This window comes from Penicillium alfredii (assembly GCF_028826965.1).
Source record: "Penicillium alfredii strain IBT 34128 chromosome Unknown utg000005l_segment0_segment0, whole genome shotgun sequence".
Taxonomy (NCBI): domain Eukaryota; kingdom Fungi; phylum Ascomycota; class Eurotiomycetes; order Eurotiales; family Aspergillaceae; genus Penicillium; species Penicillium alfredii.
The window spans coordinates 2,077,389-2,096,288 of NW_026622702.1; the positions used below are offsets into that span (position 1 = coordinate 2,077,389).

The window sequence follows — 18,900 nt, forward strand, 5'->3', positions numbered from 1 at the left end:
CAAAAGCCAATTTGAACGTGATGAGCGCAGACATCGCTGTGGGTCCTACAGGTTGGCTTATTCGTCGTCCGCCATTCGTCCTCGACTTCGGCACTACCTGGGCATCCTGTAAATCGTGGCCCCAAAAGTAAGGTGACTTGCCCATTAAGTGGGCAGATTTTGGGCCACGATGGCGTCACCATGGGAAATACACACGATAATTGTTGTCAGCAACCCTACTGTTTTGCAACGGATTGAAATTGAACAGGCGATGGAGCAGCGGTGGATCTCTGTTTGTATAATGCGATAGTCTCATACACGTCATAACCATGGTGACCTTTAGACTTTTTATTGCACTGATATGACAGTGGCAATGTACCTCGTACATGAAAACACGTCATGAGCGATGGCTGAGCGGGACTCAGACGACTGGGATCCAAATTTTATCCCTAAGATTTCTGTTCAATTTCTGCCGACCTCCTGCGGTATATTGTAAATGCAGTCTTCTTGGGTATACCTAGGTTAACTACGGAATATTCCTTAATTGTCCACGCGCCGCAGGTGTATATCCATATGGAGTACTTTGCAGATAGAGTGGCGATACTTATCGGAACGCAATTGGCATATGCATATTAAAGTACTTTTTTGTTATTCTATTCTTCTTTGCGTTGAACCTTGCATATAAAAAAGGTGAATTTTCAGGTTTTCTACTCAGAGTCATTGAGATTCAATTATTATCACCGTTGGTCTGACGAACGCAGAGCAGACCATCCGACATGTGTTCATGTTTGGGCCAATTTCCACCCGAGGTATGTTCCCGCTGCCTTGAAAATTAAAGTCTCCAAAGACCTTGTACTCACCCCAGGTACTAGCTTTGGGATATAATAATGCGGCATCTGACACGGAAATCTCTGGTCGGGGTTTCTCGCTCTTTCCTGTGCTGTGCTACAATGGTTCGGTCTCACATCCACAGCCAGATCGCCCACCACCTCTCCCCGCACGCACCATATCGACTCCGAGTGATGCTTTCGGATCCAGCGACGATGCAAAAATATGAGGCGTTGGAATTATCTGGATTTCAGGATTCATCTCAACAAAATCCTGTCGAGGCAGTAGCACTCCCTCCAGGACAGTGGGGGACACAGGGAAATTACACCAGGCTCAAGATATCTCGCGACCAGAGTGGCAATATCCCGGGTTTGGACCCTGGCAAGCCAGATGACGGCCTCGGAGAAGAGCCGCACCGCAGGTATAGCAAGTACATACAGCTTGATGAGTTCGATTTTCTATATCAGTTATGCTTCGATGTTCGGAGGTGCAGAGCCGACTCTTTCATTTCCGTCGGCAGTCTCTGCGGGGAAAGAGTGAGAATGCTCAGGCTCTGGAAACATTGGTTTACCGAAAATGAGAATGAGAACGGAGATGACAGCAGCGCATCATTTCCGAGATTATTTACAAAGCTCATCTGGACAGATGCAAGCTCTGACGTGGGTTTCATCGTTTCGGCGAACGGGTATAGATTGCAGGAAAAGCATTCCCCTATAACTTCTCCAGGAAGCTCAGGTGCGGCATTTGCCCTGAGGACCTACCGCATTGAGTTTGTGGAAATGGTAATAAGAAATAGTCATCTTTTAGGTCTGTTCGAGGGCTTTAATGTTTGAGCAGGATATATTTGTGAAGAGAGCGCGCCATTTGTCTGCAAAAGACGGTTTAGAATTGTGTTATACAATTACGACATCCCCCCTATATGCTTCGCTGGTCACCCATCCTGGAGCCAATCGAAAGGGCCATGCGCATCCACATGGTCTTCCTTCCTGTACCTAAAAGTTAGTAGACTAGATATTTTGTATGTTCTTGGTGCATTCCCTCCATCAACCCCTGCAAATACAACAATAGCGCAGTGAGTGTAAAGACCTATTTTACATCCCGAACTTCTCGTGGCCTGGGTTCCTCAGTATAGGTTGTTCAAAGCCTTGACAGTACCAAAGGCTCCGGAGACAGCCATAGTAATTTATTTGCTCTTAACTATTGCTTAGCAAATACTTTTATCTGTGTTCGCAATGAAGGCAGTCCTGGTGCAAGAAATCGACTATCAGAAAGCGTCCATACTGGGTCAGATTACAGGATCACCTGAAGTGATGCCGTTCTCAGTTGATGACCTTTGTAAGCTTGCCCATTATGATATTGGGCGACACAGTGCCACACGCGTATATACCTTCTTTGGTCCCTGGGCCTTCATTCACTCTGTTTTAAGTAAACTCCACAGTGTCTCTCCACCTAACTATTGTCAGTGGAAAGCTTAGTAACCTGGCGAAGAGCGCTACGAACCTGGAAGTATTGCCCGTGTTGAGACATTGTGCAAACAAGACGCACTCAAAATCCTTTTTTTAAAGCCATGGGGTAACTAACTTCAATGAGCCCTATTGAAGTACTTAGGGTTAATTTTTTGTATGGGGAGAAAGTGGGGACAGGGCCTATGTAAGTTTGCACTCCAGATCCCAATGAAGTTATATTTCTGGAGAATTTCATACTCCAGACTTTTATATGTTATAATATAACTCACAAGCGAGCCGCACGCCCCATCGAAGTGAGCAGATACTGGATGTGAGGACATCCGCCTAATAGGCAGCCTGAATGAGATGAAATTAGAGATTAGGGGTTGGAATACCCTCTGAATGGAAGTACCCTTCACTAGAGCTACTATATATCTCAGAGAGCACTAGGGGAAGCCGGGAAAGCAGAACTTCTGAGGAAAGGGGAGCAGAAGAGAGAGAGAATCAAATTGTCTATCTGTGGGATCTATAGGAGGGAAGAAAAGAAGCAGCTATCTACTACCTATAGGTCCGCTGCGGGCGGTCAGGGAGGCGGTGGAGAAAGGCTGACAGAACCCCAGTCCCAACAATATATAATACAAAACAGTTGGGACTTCGTCCTGCGTAGTATCTGAATATACCCAGTCATGGTGGTGTTTGGCAGAGGTTGTTATTGGCAATTAAGGCTGATTCCTCACACACCCAAGCGAGCCGTACAGGCCCACCATCCACCACATATTCAAATAACTTAAGTAGTGACCTCACAAAGTAAAGAGATATAAGAAGAGTATAGTTTGGCCGTAACGGGTCACCTATCGCTGCGGTCTTAGACTGTAGCGTCAGATAGGGCCTGTCCGCGCTTCCTTGTAGGGAAGAAGCAAAGTCTGTGTATTGCGGTGGTTTCTATATACAGAGGGAAGGCGGGAGGGGCTGTGACGGGTCCGAGCCCGGTGATAAACCATGTGCCATGGCCTTTCGGATACCGCCTCGGCAGAAGGATTCCTAGTGATTCCATCACGACGTTCGAGAGGACTCTATCCGAAACGGGACCAACACTCTTAAGGACCGAGACCGATTCTGTCCTTTCTCCTTTCTTTGCTGAAGATTGTTGTAAACAGCATATTGGCCTAGTACAATTGAATCAATTCTGCTATAGCCCTTCACACAATTCAGACCCCTTGTCTCTCGACAAGGGAGCGCGGAACGGCCCTATCTGACGCTATGGTCTAAGAACGCAGCTACAGGTGGCCCGTTACGGCCAGATTATATTCTGCTTCTCTCTATAACCATGTGAAGTCACCAATAAAGGCGGTCACGAGCGCTCTACTCGCCAATGGTGGCCGGCCAAGGTACCCACCTCACATATGGCAAGATGACACGAACATATAGGGAAATGATTTGATGTTCAATTTATTGTCGAAGTAAGTTTAAACAGTATCTTTCATCTTGGTCTTCAAGCTCTCATCAACAAATTCCACAACATCTTTCGTGTTCATGGTCGACCCACCAGCAGTCATCGGCTTTCGTTCAGGTCGATCGTTGCTGAGGTATTGTCGTGTCCGTTTCCTGTGAGCAGACCGGAAGATCTAGACGGCAAAAATCAATCAGCATCATCTTCGGCTTTTGCTTTAAACGAAAACATACCCGCATCTGTGAAGCAATGCCGTTGAACTGTTTCTCCAACTCAACCTTGCCTTCCTCCTTAGCTCTCGCCCTGAACGCATGGTTCTTGACAGATTGAAGAAACTCTCTCTGTCGGGCCGGAACATATTTCACGAAATCTTCCTCTGGAAGAAATGTATTCAGTCCAAGAAACAAATCCAACAAGTTGAATAAAATCAAATGACCCCCAGATAACCCGTCATACTCAGTGTAATGTCCATCTGCTACGTCGCCGGCCGCCCAGCCATGGAAACCCTGTAGATAGGGCACAAATATACTATGCGGGATCTTCGAGGAGACTGTCTGGTTATAGTACACTCGTATGGCTGACCGAAGATATTCATTGAGTGCCCTGAGGTGTTCATTACAGTCTCGGATTTGACCGTTGTCGAACGAGATAATCGATTGCACCAAATGGTAGTATACAGGTAGTGACTGTTACTATGATAAGTATTTTCTGTGGTGTATACAATATCTGGACATACCTGTTTCTCTGTTTTCCTGAATGACTGCGCAAAATGGTATTCAGCTGAGGGAACTGGCTCAGGCATGCCGCTGTTGACCTGGTAGACGAGTTGCTCATTTGCATCGAAATTGCAGTGGAAATTAGACGTAATGTTCCCTCCTGGGGATTTTACGCCATATTTTCGGCGTAGGAAGTCCCATGGGATATTCAGCTCGGGTGGAAAGTCGATAATTTTCTCCTCTTGTGCCACCTTTACAATGGGTACCGTGGCCCATCTACCACCAGATGTGAGTACTATGATTCCTTCTGGAGTTGTGGCTAGAGGGACTTACCTGAATCCATGACGTAGATACCCAATACAGGCGAAGAAACCATTACAGGCATCTCTTGACAGCGGAGGGTTTCCATTGGCTTTGGAGCTCAATAGAAGAGACTCGATTGCTGCAAGGTCCACGCGGTCTTGCAAGAGCTTTTGTAATCTCATTCGGTATTCTTCCCGGCGAATTTGGTTAATGGTAACGTCAGCGCAAGCATTAACGCTTGGTAGCAGTGGCGCGAGTTCGAGGAAGATATCATGGTACGGACGAAGGACTGTGGGCCATGAGTTTCTATGGGACGCATTTGGAGGCCAATTTCCCGCTCCCTCTAAGTTTATCATATTTCGCAAGGCTTCAGCGGTCACATGCTGGTCTTTGCTTGCTTTGATTTGAGAGATGTAATCCGTGGGTTGACACAAAGCAGTGGGGAGGATATCGGTCGATAGCGCAGCGATTGCTCTTTTGGCGGTTGTTAACATTATCAAGGGCAGATGAGGTTTTCTCGTCGAGAAACAACAATGGTTATTTTTCAAGCTCTGAATGAACAGTTCCTCTGTAGGAACAAGTTTCTTATTTTGCTGAACCTCGGAGCTTCTTGTAGTATTGTGATGCTGTCAGAGGCGCATTATCAAAGACACTGGGAATCAAGTATACAATGGACTTGACGTAATGACATTCCTTCTTCTGGCAGATCATCAATTGTTGTGTAACCCCACTCTGGCGACAATAGTGTATAGACGGACTTAGATTAGGCACGAGTATTATCGGCCTACCCGACATATCCATATATGGCGAGGTGCAGGTGGTAATAGGCAATGATAAGAAACAATTTGGACTCGTCTTTTGTACGCATAGGGTCATGATGGCATGTCAGGTATGCACGGAATTGAGACCTTCCAGTTCTTTACACTTCCCTGACACCGAAGTTGTAAATCATGGCCTGAACTGGTATGGGCATCCGGAGTAGTCTCTTAGTTTGTGCATTGCATTAGATATTCTGAGATCTTGTTTATTTATGACCTTGAATCACGAATTATTAATGACGTGACAGAAGGGATCATCATCAGAGTTGACTCTCCCAGCTTAAAGCCTTCAAGGGATAAGCGATTACACATCTTATCAAGTTGCCAGCGCTTGGATAATGATCACGGTTACCAATTCATGTGTTCCGCATGAAAGCTTTCGCACCCGTATGTCAGTAATCTTAAATAAGGCTGCAAAATGTTTTTGAGGAATAGAGTGTTCCTGGAACCTATAGACCGGGGTATGAAGTATTCTTAAATCCATAGCCCAGGACAAGCTTCAACAGATCTGAATGAATACTGGCGAGAAGCTAGTCCCGCAGTGTAGAGACACAAGAACCTTGATAGTACATGGAATTGACCTGCAGAAATATTTCCGTTGAGTTCGGCTGTCTAGATATCGGCAGGACTAATCGAAGGCACTGCGCAGCCGCAAGTAATGCAGTGAGGGTAGAAGGATCATTAGAATTCGGTCTGTGCGTCAAGCCAAACCAGCATGGCATATTGTACACTTTGCCCGTACCGGTAGTGTATTTGGTGAGCATTCTGAGTCAACCTGCAGGATGATATATTCGTCATTTTCATCCTGCAGGCGTTGGGTTCCGGTCCCAACGCCGGTACATCCATCACCGTCATAGCGTCTCTGTGGGGAAACACAACAGCCCAGGGTTTAGGGTACCTAAACGTTTTCATAGGCCAAAGTGCAAACAAAAACAGGTTCCGGCGAGGCACAAAGTTCGTCTAAGAAGTGAGATAGCAGCAGATAGCAGTGCCTTGTGTAATAGATAATGAAAACATTATGAATGGTCATATCCTTTGCTTTTGGGAGAGCAGTAATAAACTTATAGAAAGGTTGAGTTATGCAGATCAATAATCAATCTGCTGCCACTTAGCAGTGCCTTGTGTAATACGTGTTAGTTAGCGATTGTTCAAAAGAACGAGGCCTGTAAAAAGGATCGATGGCAAAATGAAATTTTCCTATATCTAGATCTTTGTTCGGCAAAATGGCAAATTATATTGTGGAAAATGGCCGAATCGATTAGATTTGCCGAAGACCTTGGACGATCTTGAGGCAGTCGAGCAAATCCCAACCAACGGAGGACAGGAGCCCAGAGGTAAATACTACTTAGTCAGCGGTCTATGAGAAAACACCGAGTCTCCTCGCCTACATTAATAGGGATCTTGAAAAACAAATGACCCGCGAAATTGAAATATGCTCGATTCTTCGCAAGAATCTCCATCTGAACATTGCGACCTATTATAGCTACAAGGAGATTCACGGTCGAGTCTCGGGGCTCCACTTCAAACGATATACGTCGACGCTACTCGAAGCGGTCAATCCTTAACGCGTTAGCAAGGTTACATTCCTATCGAGTACGCGTGAACTAGTGAAAGAGAACATAGTGGTTTAGAAGAGATCCTAGCCGCTATCAAACACCTCCACTCGCTTAGAATTGTCTACAACGACATTAACCCTGCAAATATTATACTTGATGAAGACGGTACGTATATTCTTATCGATTTCGATAGCTGTCGATACATCGGGGAGTCATTGCGCAACACTACAACCAAAAGAACTCACCACTAGCATGATCCTACTATCGATATATCGCTCGAGAAGAACGACCTTAACGCTTTCAAAGACCTACAAGTCTGGTTGACTGGATCGGTCGATGAAAGCTTTATTTTTGAATGAAGTGCTTGTTAGTACAGGATGAATTAAAATCAGTTTCACCACTTTCTTCCCATAAATTCTTTCTCAACCCCTACTTTACCCTTGACTTGGCGTCATTTCGATGGTTGTATCAAATTGAAAGATAAACCACGGGATAATTAGCTCCATAAATAAATACAGATACTGTAAATATGAATCCGTTTTCAGCTGCCCGCTAGCTAGAGAGATAAGGATAAGCTCTTTCGCGTAACCGGAGCCTGTAGCGGTAGACCGATATCTCGGTTGAGTCGGTTCTCTATGGTCCCGGGATCACTTTTCAGGCTGAACAACAAGGGAGGTGGATCCTATCTTGTCTTGATCTATGAGCCTAGAAGGTTTAAGCACAAGGAAATGCAGGTTTAAGGATGCATTCATGGATAGTTCAACGCTTATGTACATGCAAAAACCCGAACTATGTCCCAGAAAAGGGCTTCGTCCAGCACAGCCCGCTGGACTGGAATAGAGCCACAAAGCAGTTGAACACCTAACATTGACACCTTGATTCACCGTAAACCTATACTGGAACCCCTAGGCCAATCCATTCAAACAAAAATGGGGCAACGTCGATGACCACCCACGGGATTCCTATGCAACCAAATTAGCACATGTCAATATAGTAGGAAAACAAAGAGAAAATAGAACACCCACCTGCATATACAACAAGCTTAGTTACTACTTCCACATCATATCTCACTCGAGGTTTTTTGATTTGGGAGAAGACCTCTTTTTCGTCCGGCTTATCGGCCTCGTTTTGTGGCGGTGGCAGCGGTGATGAGCGGACACTGGAATCCACATCAACAGCGGAGGAGTGTGGGCTGCCTCTGCCCATCATGTGCTCGTACTCATCCAGCTTGGATTGCGTCCTTGAAGGTACAGCTGCCCCATTGGCCTTGCCTTCACCATCGGCAGCGGGCGAGTCCCGATTGCTACCCGATTGACTCTCGCGTCGTCGTTTTTCGCGGTATGCCAGGGTTTCATAGGCATCAGCTGCCGACTGCGGACCAACGGAGATGGCCCGGCGTCGGGGGTGGCGCATCGTGGTGAGGATGGACGGGAGTTCGGAAAAGTTAGGAATCACATCGCGGTCTTTGAGGTTAGATGGTACGGTAGTATATTGCCTGGTAATAAGTTAGAGAATGATGCTGATACAACTTTTTTTTTCTTAAAGTCCTTACGAGGCATTGGTGAAGAACCGCCGGGGCAGAAGCAGACCGAGCTTTTCCAGGCTCCGGAAGATGGGCGGTAAGATGCGCAGCAGGGAGGGTTTCATGGTCTCTCTCCAGGCAAACACACACAGCACGCCCACAACCAGACGAAGGACAGTCTTAGTCCAGCCCAGTCCCTCGAAATTGTAGGGTATTGTGCCCGGGAGAGGCTCCGTCCAGGCCAAGGTCGATTTAGCGAAACGCCACGAGGCCATGTCCGCACCCAGTGTCACTCCCGCAAACGCGACACTGTCGTCAAAGCAAGGGCAATCGTCGGCCGGCTCCGGGTGGATGCGGACCAGCACCAGAATAACCAGCGGGATGATGAGGATCCCCTTCAACGACGCGTACAGAATATACTGGTCCAAGGCGGGACCGTAATAAAACTGTACGAGGCCGATCAATGCACCCATCGCACAGCCAATGATGACATCCAACATCCCATGCATTCCGCAGTACAGGCGACCTAAGACGATAGACCCGACGTAGAGGTATGTAATCGTTTGGAGGAATAGTGTGGTCTTTGCGCTGAGAGTCGAATCGGGCGCATGGAGGAGGGCGAGGGCATAGACGGCAACCGAGACAGCGTTGGTTGAATGTGTCGAGGGAAATCCGTATTCCAAGGCGGCCGACCCGGACATAGTGATTCGTTGCAGCGGCGGCGACAGCGGCCGGGGTAAACAGAGTAGATCCTTGAGGAAGCCGCTGAAAAAGACGCCGCCGGCTAAGATGTGCACGAGCCTGGAGTCAAAGACCTCGGTCAACTACCAAATCCACCATGTGCCTTTGTTTCTTAATGCTCAATCAACACATACCCGCGACCCAAACTCGTCGAACCACACCAGAAGAGGAAGGGCAAGAAGACCATGAAGAACGTATGGGTACCGAGGTTGGCTGTGAACGCGAAATAGGAGTCGAGCGCGGGTGTGCGGACTTTCTCCTGCACCCAAGCCAGATATGGTGTCTCATATCGTATCAGAGGCAGAAGTTGTTGTCGAGGCCAGTAGCGCCAGAGTGGTAGCCGACTCGTATCTATGCCGGATCGTCAGCGAACATTGCGCAAGATCAACTTGCGGGTGCACCATGAGCAAAAGTGAGGCGCGCATACAGTGATCAAGACTTCGCAGCCCCGCATCGGGCTGGTCTTTTGTGCCTTTTCCCATGGTGCTATACTATCGATCCAAACAGTGCGATTGGAGTGCCATCGATGGACAGGCTACTGGCCTGCCGGTTTGTTCGGAACGATTGAGCTCAGTGCAACCAGGACATAAGGAGCGAATAAAAGTTAGGTCGGGGGAGTAAAGAATATAAGCAAAGAATAAAAAAGAGGCGAGTTAGGTGGATTCTGAAGGGTAGGAATCGGGTAGATCATCCTCGGCGCAAACCCCTGATGCCGGTGTGTGTGCTTAGTCATGCTATCGACTCCAGCTTGGGGCTGAGGGCATGGATTGATTTATGTCCCAGGTGGATCGAATTTCTCATAATAATCACGAAAGCCTGTCAGATCAGAACTCAATAATATAAAATTTGCTGGACACAAGGAAGTCTGATCCTGATCGTTTTGGGTGGTAAGTTTTCCCATTTAGAATGGCACTATTTAGATCGATCGGAGTACTCCAGTGGTATTCACCGGGGGCGTTCATACTGTAACTACACCTCTCTGTGGTAGACATTTTGAAAGCCTCCGAGGATTAACATCAATTATGGATCGATCACACTCTTTCGGAGCTATAATAGTTACGAAGCGTACTTAGTATGCTATACTTCCGTTGTCGATCTCACGTGATACATACCGAGGTATGTTCAAGGCAGGGGGCATCGATGGACAGACAGATGGACATAACCTACATGAAACAAGAATAGTTTGTTGGGGGAGATAGATGACTCTCAGACTCGAATCCCGGCGCTCTGGTCCCCAGATTTGTTGCCCCCTTGGCCATGATTGAACCCAACGAGTATACAAAACTTTTCTTTTCTTTTTCTTTCTATTTTCCTCCTGCAGCAGATGCTCCTTGTATGACCCTAGATATTTTTTTTAACAAATGAAACAACCTGTCGGAGATGCAAGAGTATGACAGGCGTCAGAACTGCCCCAACAATAAGCGCTGCAGGCTTGTCACATTCCACTAAGCCGCATTCGGTAAACTGTTGTACCCAGTTCAACAAGCAGGTTCCGACGAGCTGAACGGTGGAGCCTAGAAGCGGAGACCGAGAGGAGAAAGCCAAAAAGATCGCACCGAGATCGACATAAAAAAAAGAAAAAGAAAAAGAAAAGAAGAAAAAAGACCAGCCTTGGAAGGATCGTGCGGAGCCCTGGCGTCATTGGGGGCGGGTGGTTGCCATGGCACCCACTGTAAACACGAGTCTCGCCCGGAGACCGTCTTGACTCTATCGGCGATCCTCGAGATCTTTTAGATCTGAGCCCCCTCTCTTTCTTCGGTTTTACTTTCTTCACACTCCTCCGAATTTTGCGGTTCATCCAACTCTCTCTCACTCAGACCCGCAGCGAAGATACTTTCCCCCTTTCCCGGCAAATACGCCGTCACCCCATCTTCATCGATATTGCAACCCGACTTCACCATTTCCATCCTGTACCAACATGAGCCAGATGTACGACGACCAATACTATGCGGCCTCGCGCCGTCGCTCTCTCGCCACACCTCCTCCTTCCATGTCTCCGCACCACAACCGAACCCGTAGCCACAGCGTGCGCGTGAGCAACGGCACTGCCAGCACCCACACCAGTTTCTCCAGTGGACGGATATCCGAGGCGACAAATATCACCCAGCCCCCCTCGTTCTCAAAAAAGTTTGTCGTGGTTGGCGATGGTGGCTGTGGCAAGACTTGTTTGTTGATTAGCTACTCGCAAGGATACTTCCCAGAGGTAAGTCCCAACAGCGAACGAAATCTAGAACCTTTAAGACACTGACTGTCATCCAGAAATATGTCCCAACAGTATTTGAGAACTACATCACTCAGACCACGCATCGGTCATCCGGAAAGACAGTCGAGTTGGCGCTCTGGGATACAGCTGGACAGGAGGAATATGATCGTCTGCGCCCCCTGTCCTATCCTGAGACCGATCTTCTTTTTGTTTGCTTTGCGATAGACTGCCCAGCCTCGTTGGAAAATGTCGTGGACAAGGTGAGTTTGAACACATCCTTTTTACCTTGAGGAACCATCCCATCTAATGCTCGTGCCAGTGGTATCCCGAGGTCCTGCACTTCTGCCCAACCACACCCATCATCCTTGTTGGCTTAAAGTCCGATCTGCGCAGCAAGCGAACATGCATCGAGCTCCTCAAGACCCAAGGCCTGACTCCCGTCACCCAAGAGCAGGGCCATGGAGTGGCCCAGCGGATGGGGGCAACCTATGTCGAGTGCAGCAGCAAGGAGATGCGCGGTGTGGATGAAGTCTTTTCCAGGGCAGTTGACACGGTCGTCTCAATTGAGGAGCAAGGCTGGATATCCCAACAGGCCCACAGCCGCCACAGTGCAAAACCCTCCGTCAGTGGCGGCCTCGGCAAGAAGATTAAGAAGCGGACCTGCAAGATCCTGTAACATGCTTCTGGCCATTATCTTTTATCCTCTGTCCCATTTCTCGACCATCCATTTTTCCCGTTCGCTTCTCACTTTTTGGCCGGACCACAAGCCTGGTTGCTGTTTTCGGCTTGCTTGCCTGCTTTCTCTGTGTATGTGAAATGTCGCCGCAAGCTGGACAAAGCTGGACATGAACTGCAAAAAAGCTTCTCTTACCCTGTGTTGGCCGAGTACGCTGTGCGTCACTGGCAATTGTTTTGTTTTGAAATGTTTTATGTTGATGGAGGTGGCTGTCTGACTTCACACGTTCTGTGATTCTTTGCTGTTCGAATTGGTTTCCTTTTTGTCATGACCCCTGTCCTTTTTTTTGTTCCATTTCATGTCTTCTCATGACTCGGGTCTTTGCCGTCTTTTTCGGCATGCATGGGACTGGTGTTCTCGTTTATGTTCCTTGATCTGTTCCGCTGTTGGCGAAAGCGACGTCCTATGTTTTATTGAAACAATACATTTGTCTGTGTTCGAGATGTCACCACCGTAGGATTTTCTTTTTCTCCTTACTATTCTTGTCTTGGTAGAATGAAGTGTTCATGGGAAATGGTATCTAGGAGACACCGGAATCAACACCGACGCCAGAAATCCTGTACAATGCACACAAAAGAACAAAACCGAATCACCGTTCCTACACAGTCGGCTCCCCTTCTCCCTCGCCCGGCTGTCCACTCGATCTGCCCTTGCCCTCGCTCTCCCCGCTGACTTTCCGCTTCCCATTGGCATTGTCTTCACCCTCTTCATCGGGCCGAGCCATGAAGTTCTCGAACTGCGACCACAGGGCTTCGACGGAGCCGAACTCATTGCCCACCTATATGCATGAATTAATATGAACAATTAATCAGTGGATATCGAGTAATTGGTGTGCCTACCGCGATAATACTTTCCAAGTTGCGATTCAGGCGGTTGATGTTTTGGAGCACTCCTTCCATGCCCTGATTCTTATATTAGCATTTGACAACTATGAGGCTTGCATGGGGACAGGAAATGTCCCAAGTGCGTGATATAGATAGTTTGTTCTCTTTCACTCACCACTGCAATCTCGCGCACCATTTCTTCGCGTTGCTGCTCGAAGACTGTGGGGGACGCGGCTCGGCCGCCAGAGCCCGGGGTCGACGCGAGCCAGGCCATCTGGTGGGATTTGGAGAATCGTCGGAAACTCTAGAAGAAAGGTCTGGCTCGAAATCCGAGGTTTACACAGAAAAATGCGGCGGTTCAGTTGAGTCCTCGACGCGGGGAGGAAGAAGGTTGAAGTGGCTGGTGGGGCGGACATGATCACCCGATTGGAGATAAGAACATCAACTCTTCCACTGCAAAAACTACTGCAGCATTTAATCCTTCTTTGTACCAAGGGAATACAAATAATGAAATAATCTCCTGGGTTCTATTTTCTGGTAATCGACGCCGTCACAAAAAATACCATACAAACACAATAAAAGAAACATTCATCAATCTATGCCGCGATGCTGAGTACTATATCCAGGATTTGTCTCAAACTATACTCTGGCTACTTCTTGCCTTTCTATTTTCTGTAAAGGTATTTATTGTTTGTATGTCTAGTCCCTTTCCTGCCAGAATATCTATCCATGGATAGGAGATTTCCCAAGAGTTATCCCAAGAAGCCCAGAGGAAAAGACGAGACTAAGTGCTCAATATCGAAATGAAATTAGCACTTGCGAGCCTTCAGATTATTATAAGGGACTCCAAGTGGTTTCGGCATTGGGATTCCATATGGACTTACGCGAAAGCTCGTTTGAATTGAATGAGCAAGGAATATATATGCTTTAAAACAGCCTCTTCTTTAGTGTTGGAGCCGCCTCGGTATAGATAGGCTGGCTTTTTTCTATTCTCTTTTTTTTATTCGGGTTAATATTTTACTCTCACAGAGCTGTATTTTGCAAGCCAGGAAAAGTGGCGTATCTGTCTTGTTTTATTTTGGTTTTCCTATTTTGGTTAGGTCTTATGGTCTTTCGGTTTTTTGTTACAATGTTTGAACATAATAGTTGATGGATATTTATATCTATAAGAATATATATACTCCCAAGGTCACTTATATTTTCTATCATCACAAGTATAAAACTAGCAACCCGCTCATCCAAAATCCTCTTTAATTTGTCAACTTATAGCCTTTCAAATAGTCCGGCTTAGCTGGGACCTCTGGTGGGCCGAGGTTTTGGAAGTGCAGTGGCATTGGGTATGGACGAGGTCTCATTGGCGCTGTCAAAGTCCCCTTGTCTTTGTCAAAGTCCCATCCCCCAGCAAGACAGTAATAGAGGACTATATAACTGGTTAATCTGTTTCGTCGAGAATACCTGGGTTTAGGAGAGGCCGACTCACTTTGTGCGATAAAAGTTATAGTCTGGGCATTTTCAGAAGCCCTCATTTGAGGTGAATTTGTTCCCTCCCCCTCACCACTCTTTGGTACTTCTGTGACTTCTTTATATGAGAGGGCTGCCTCATCCTTTCCATCAACGTTAATTTTTATATCTACTGCTAAAGGGGTGTTAATAACCATGGGGGAAAAAAGGGGGATAAGAAACTCACAACTTCCTGCAGCTTTGAGATGAGTGACCTCATGAAAAATCACGCCAAAGAATGTATACACCAGCTCATTCAAATGGACCTTTGCTCGCGGTGGCGTATCATATACCAGTTTTTTCGGCTGTTTTCGAGGATCAAGGACGTCGTTCGTGAGCGCACGTTGCGGCACCAGCACCATAACCTCTTCTGGCGGGGCAGGAAAACTAGTAAGGAAGGCGTGGGCGCCATTTCTCACACTCCATGGATCCAAAGGTGTTTCAACCCAGGAGTCATGTAAATAGCTCCACCAGACGTTGAATCCTTTCCTAGTCTCCCCGCTATAACTTCTGCCATGATGGGTCTTGTTTGCCCAGTCTTCATCACAGTACATAGAAAAGTCACTGATCATAGGAGCTTCTGAAACATTGTGAAATCTGTCTATATAACCAAAGAAGTCATCAAGGTCAGTCAAATATAGGAGGGAGAAAGGGTAGTATTAATTCATGCATACCGCGCATTTTGCTGACATATGCCCGATCTTTCGTAACATCTATGCCGATCATCTCATCAAAGATGTCTCCCACGAGGTTTTTCATATAACAATCGTTCGAGCCCCGTAGATACTTGTCTAGAATATCGCGACCAAACCGACTGATTTCAACCGTTCGGAGAAGTGCGTCAAAAATATTATCGTGATAGTCGTCACAGCCATCATCGATCTGTGGGTCTGAAAGCACCAGGGGCAGCAATAGAAGAGGGAGCAATAAGCCCACAAGCATGGCTGTGGTGGTTACTAGGAATAAGAGAAGACTCAAAAGATATAGGTTGATAAGGGACCGATCGTTCAGAGGAAGAAAAACCTCGTAGGAAGATATAGATGATAGAGGAACTAAAGTGGTGATCCAGTAGAATCTGCCGCGGCTTTATATTATGTCTCATTAATAGGGCGCAAAGAACGAGTTCTACAGTCTCCACACCGAACCCACTGTTGTTATTACTATATTAGGGAGTTGAAATCCTTAGGATCATTTAGACTACCACTAGTCGTATATCCCCTTCTCTTTAATCGTACACCTCAATCCTTTAACTTACAGATGCTATTACATACCGTATAGTCATGCCGTAATAAGAGGGTAAGACATGAAGATTTTTATATTTCTAGCGTGGTTTTGTTGTTATGTGGATACATATAATACATATGTTATGCCTTAGACGTCGAATTCTCATTTGTAGCTCTGAGGTTTCTCTCTCTCTCTCCATGTTTGGATTGTATGGATAGATATCATGAGGAATAGAGGCTGCTAACACTAAATAGTAAATTTGGCAATTTAGTTGATTCTTGGCTCCTATAACAATATTGAAACATTCCAGTATGTATAAGCGAGGTTTTACTGTAACATAAGAAAACCACGCTGGAGAGAAATAGTGCTTAGTACTGTATTTTTACTTCCTAATATAGTAAGAGTCTGTACGTGACTCATGTGGTGGTGGCTAAAGATAATCATGGGGGCGGGCCCCCAGCCCCCACCTACAGTTATATAAACATGTAATACATGTACAGTGGGTGGCAACTCTTGATTGATATGGAGGTTAAACCAGAATGATTTCTACAGGTTCCCTTGAGTGCTTATCTTTAGACAATGTGGGAACTCGACTACATGCAATTTGTTATATTGTCAGACAATCTTAATCAACATCATAAAAAAAATTTAATTTAAATAAAAGATACTAACAATATAGCAGGTTTAGAAGCAGTAGTAAACATCGGAAAACAGAAAAAGAATCATACAGAGGCTAAATAATTTTAATTTTTGGCAGAGGGTGGCCGCTATTTCCTGCTGGAGCCCAGGGCCTAGAGCTATCAGTGTCACATAATATTCAACCTAACCAACACTCCCTCCTTCGAGGGTCCAGGGGGTGTCCCACAAGGCTGGTTCTGTATAGTTAACGGGTTGTCAACCCCGCCCAACCCCCCGATTCCTCCCTGGTCCCTGGCGTTATAGTTGTCGATTGGCGATCCAGCTACGCCTGCCCCCAGTCGAGTTTGCAATCTGCCAGGGACAGAGTTAGAGAAAGGGAATGGCGGGTGTGTACAAGTTCAATTGAAGCGCGTCTGTGTGTTGGATCCGCGCGGCTCCGGATTCAGGCTGGATGGAGGTGAGTACGACGGTATGGTAAGAATGTAGATGAGAATGGAAATGCGAATGAAGATGCAAATGAGTAAGTGTAAGAATTAATCCGGAATGCAACACGCCTTTCCACCGTCCCTTATTATATACAACCCAAGATAATCCAAGTCTCATATACTGGCCATGATCATGCAACATACCAGAGTCCATGTAAGCATATATATACCATGCATAAACCCATGAAACAAAAGCAATAGTAAGATAAAATGAAAAACAACATCAATCATCAAAGCGGGTTCAGCGTCCGGCGCAACACTCCTTGCCAACCCGACCAGCAGTATCCTCAATGAGCCAATCACTCGCCGAGCAGACCCGACGCCCGCCAGGGACAATGTGGCCCATTCCCATCACGGCGTGAATGCCGTGGGACTTTCGCATCATGTCACCGCATTTTCGTCGTCAATCCGGGCGGTGTTGTGCACCGACCGGCCATGGTAGTCGTAAAAAAAAAAGAAGAATGTCTTGGGCGACGTTGAAATAGAAACACAACACCCAGAATGGAGAAGAAGAGGAGAATAAGAGAAGGAGGGAGACAAGAGCAAGAAGAGAGATGGATGTAATCACGAGTTCCGTCGTGGCGGCGCCAGGATGTTGCTCAGACGCTTCCAGCGCGGCGTGGGTGATGTGGAACTGGCGCGCGAGAAGTGTGCTTTGTCGAGGGCTTTGGAGGATTGCGTGGAGGAGCGGGGACGACTGAGAGTGGCCTCGTGGTCGGCCAGGACGTCTTCGAGACGAACGTCCGAGTCGGAGATGCGCGGGTGCGGATCTTGGGGATCGAGAATCTCGATGAACTTGGAGGGAGTGTCGCGCATGATGACTGGGAATACCGTATACAAGGTGTTTCCCTGGAGAGTATGGAGAGAGAGAATGTAGAACGAGAAGACAGAATAGTGGGAGTCCCAAACTTAGATGAGACAAAGAGTGTCGCAGGTTTGGCGCCACGCTATAACCAGGAGGTTGAGTATAAAGCGAGAGAATGAGGAGAGGAGAAAGAGAATAAAAGAGAAAGACCAGAAAAAAAAAACAAATCCTTGCAAATGGAAATGACTTCCATCATCCAATCCGCCTGAACTGTTGTGGAGCCTGCCGATCAGGGGGGGGGGGGGGGTTAGAGAACACGCTCCACTGCTAATTACTCTGCTAATTAGGGCTTTTTTTAGTTGCTTTATTCTGTGGTTCGCACTATTGTCGTTCCAGGGGACTTCCAGTGCCCGGTGGTCTGGACCTGGTCTTTCATTTCTTTATTTTTATGTCTTATATATAATGTAAGATAATATAAAATATATTATATTATATTATAGTATGTCCCTGCCAAGTAGGGTACAGAGGACAGGGTCACACTACAAGAGTCCTCGGACCTATCTACAGTAGATCCTTGCCCGGCATGCCCAGGTGCAATGACCATGCTGACCCCTCCCCTCCAGATGGCAAAAGATGATCGGCATTCAACTGCTTGGTGGCGTCTGGACGCCTGGCCAATGGACCGTTGGCAGCCTTGAACGACAATGGGGGGGGGGGGGGGGTTTGGTGGGTCGTGGAGAGGGCACTTGCGCGGCCCTGACTCCATCGTAGCCCTGATTGTAGCCCTAACTGAGGGTGCAGAGAAGAATAATGAGAATAACAACAGGAGTAATAGAGAGAATGATGGGGAAATAATAATAATATAATAACAATAGAGAGGAAATATTCTACTATGCTAAACTAACTAGACTAGCCCATACACTACTGATTATTCTGCACGGAGAATCCCGATGTTCGCTAGCGACTTCACCATTCTTCCACGGCCCCTTTTCTACGCGCCATGACGTCGGGGGCAGATTGTCCATAGATACTTGATGAGGCCATTCCGTGGAGTAAGCCTTGGAATTCAATGAGGAATTAGGTGATGTTCGTCAACTATAAAAAGAAATCGTCGCCACCAACATAC

The 18,900-nt window shown here is 46.8% G+C and overlaps 6 protein-coding genes across 6 annotated transcripts; 1 reads left to right on the forward strand and 5 right to left on the reverse strand.

Moving 5' to 3' along the window:
• Positions 1-3,718: 3,718 nt before the first annotated feature.
• Positions 3,719-5,215, reverse strand: NUU61_004202 (uncharacterized protein; the record flags this gene model as incomplete). The annotated part of the gene is made up of 4 exons (XM_056654784.1): positions 3,719-3,877; positions 3,936-4,388; positions 4,439-4,694; positions 4,752-5,215. The coding sequence occupies 4 exons, from the start codon at positions 5,213-5,215 to the stop codon at positions 3,719-3,721; spliced, it is 1,332 nt and encodes a 443-aa protein (XP_056512811.1).
• A 2,771-nt stretch (positions 5,216-7,986) lies between these two features.
• NUU61_004203 (phosphatase PAP2 family protein) lies at positions 7,987-9,840 on the reverse strand (the record flags this gene model as incomplete). Its single annotated transcript, XM_056654785.1, has 5 exons — positions 7,987-8,057; positions 8,121-8,590; positions 8,648-9,418; positions 9,493-9,709; positions 9,786-9,840. The coding sequence occupies 5 exons, from the start codon at positions 9,838-9,840 to the stop codon at positions 7,987-7,989; spliced, it is 1,584 nt and encodes a 527-aa protein (XP_056512812.1).
• Positions 9,841-11,276: 1,436 nt separating this feature from the next.
• Positions 11,277-12,237, forward strand: NUU61_004204 (Rho4-like protein; the record flags this gene model as incomplete). Its single annotated transcript, XM_056654786.1, has 3 exons — positions 11,277-11,561; positions 11,618-11,821; positions 11,881-12,237. 3 exons carry the CDS (start codon positions 11,277-11,279, stop codon positions 12,235-12,237), a joined length of 846 nt encoding a protein of 281 aa, XP_056512813.1.
• A 658-nt stretch (positions 12,238-12,895) lies between these two features.
• NUU61_004205 (DASH complex subunit DAD1) lies at positions 12,896-13,395 on the reverse strand (the record flags this gene model as incomplete). Its single annotated transcript, XM_056654787.1, has 3 exons — positions 12,896-13,075; positions 13,137-13,199; positions 13,297-13,395. The coding sequence occupies 3 exons, from the start codon at positions 13,393-13,395 to the stop codon at positions 12,896-12,898; spliced, it is 342 nt and encodes a 113-aa protein (XP_056512814.1).
• Positions 13,396-14,371: 976 nt separating this feature from the next.
• On the reverse strand, positions 14,372-15,563 carry NUU61_004206 (uncharacterized protein; the record flags this gene model as incomplete). Its single annotated transcript, XM_056654788.1, has 4 exons — positions 14,372-14,541; positions 14,602-14,757; positions 14,809-15,222; positions 15,296-15,563. The coding sequence occupies 4 exons, from the start codon at positions 15,561-15,563 to the stop codon at positions 14,372-14,374; spliced, it is 1,008 nt and encodes a 335-aa protein (XP_056512815.1).
• Positions 15,564-17,533: 1,970 nt separating this feature from the next.
• On the reverse strand, positions 17,534-17,785 carry NUU61_004207 (uncharacterized protein; the record flags this gene model as incomplete). The annotated part of the gene is made up of 1 exon (XM_056654789.1): positions 17,534-17,785. One exon carries the CDS (start codon positions 17,783-17,785, stop codon positions 17,534-17,536), a length of 252 nt encoding a protein of 83 aa, XP_056512816.1.
• Positions 17,786-18,900: the final 1,115 nt, after the last annotated feature.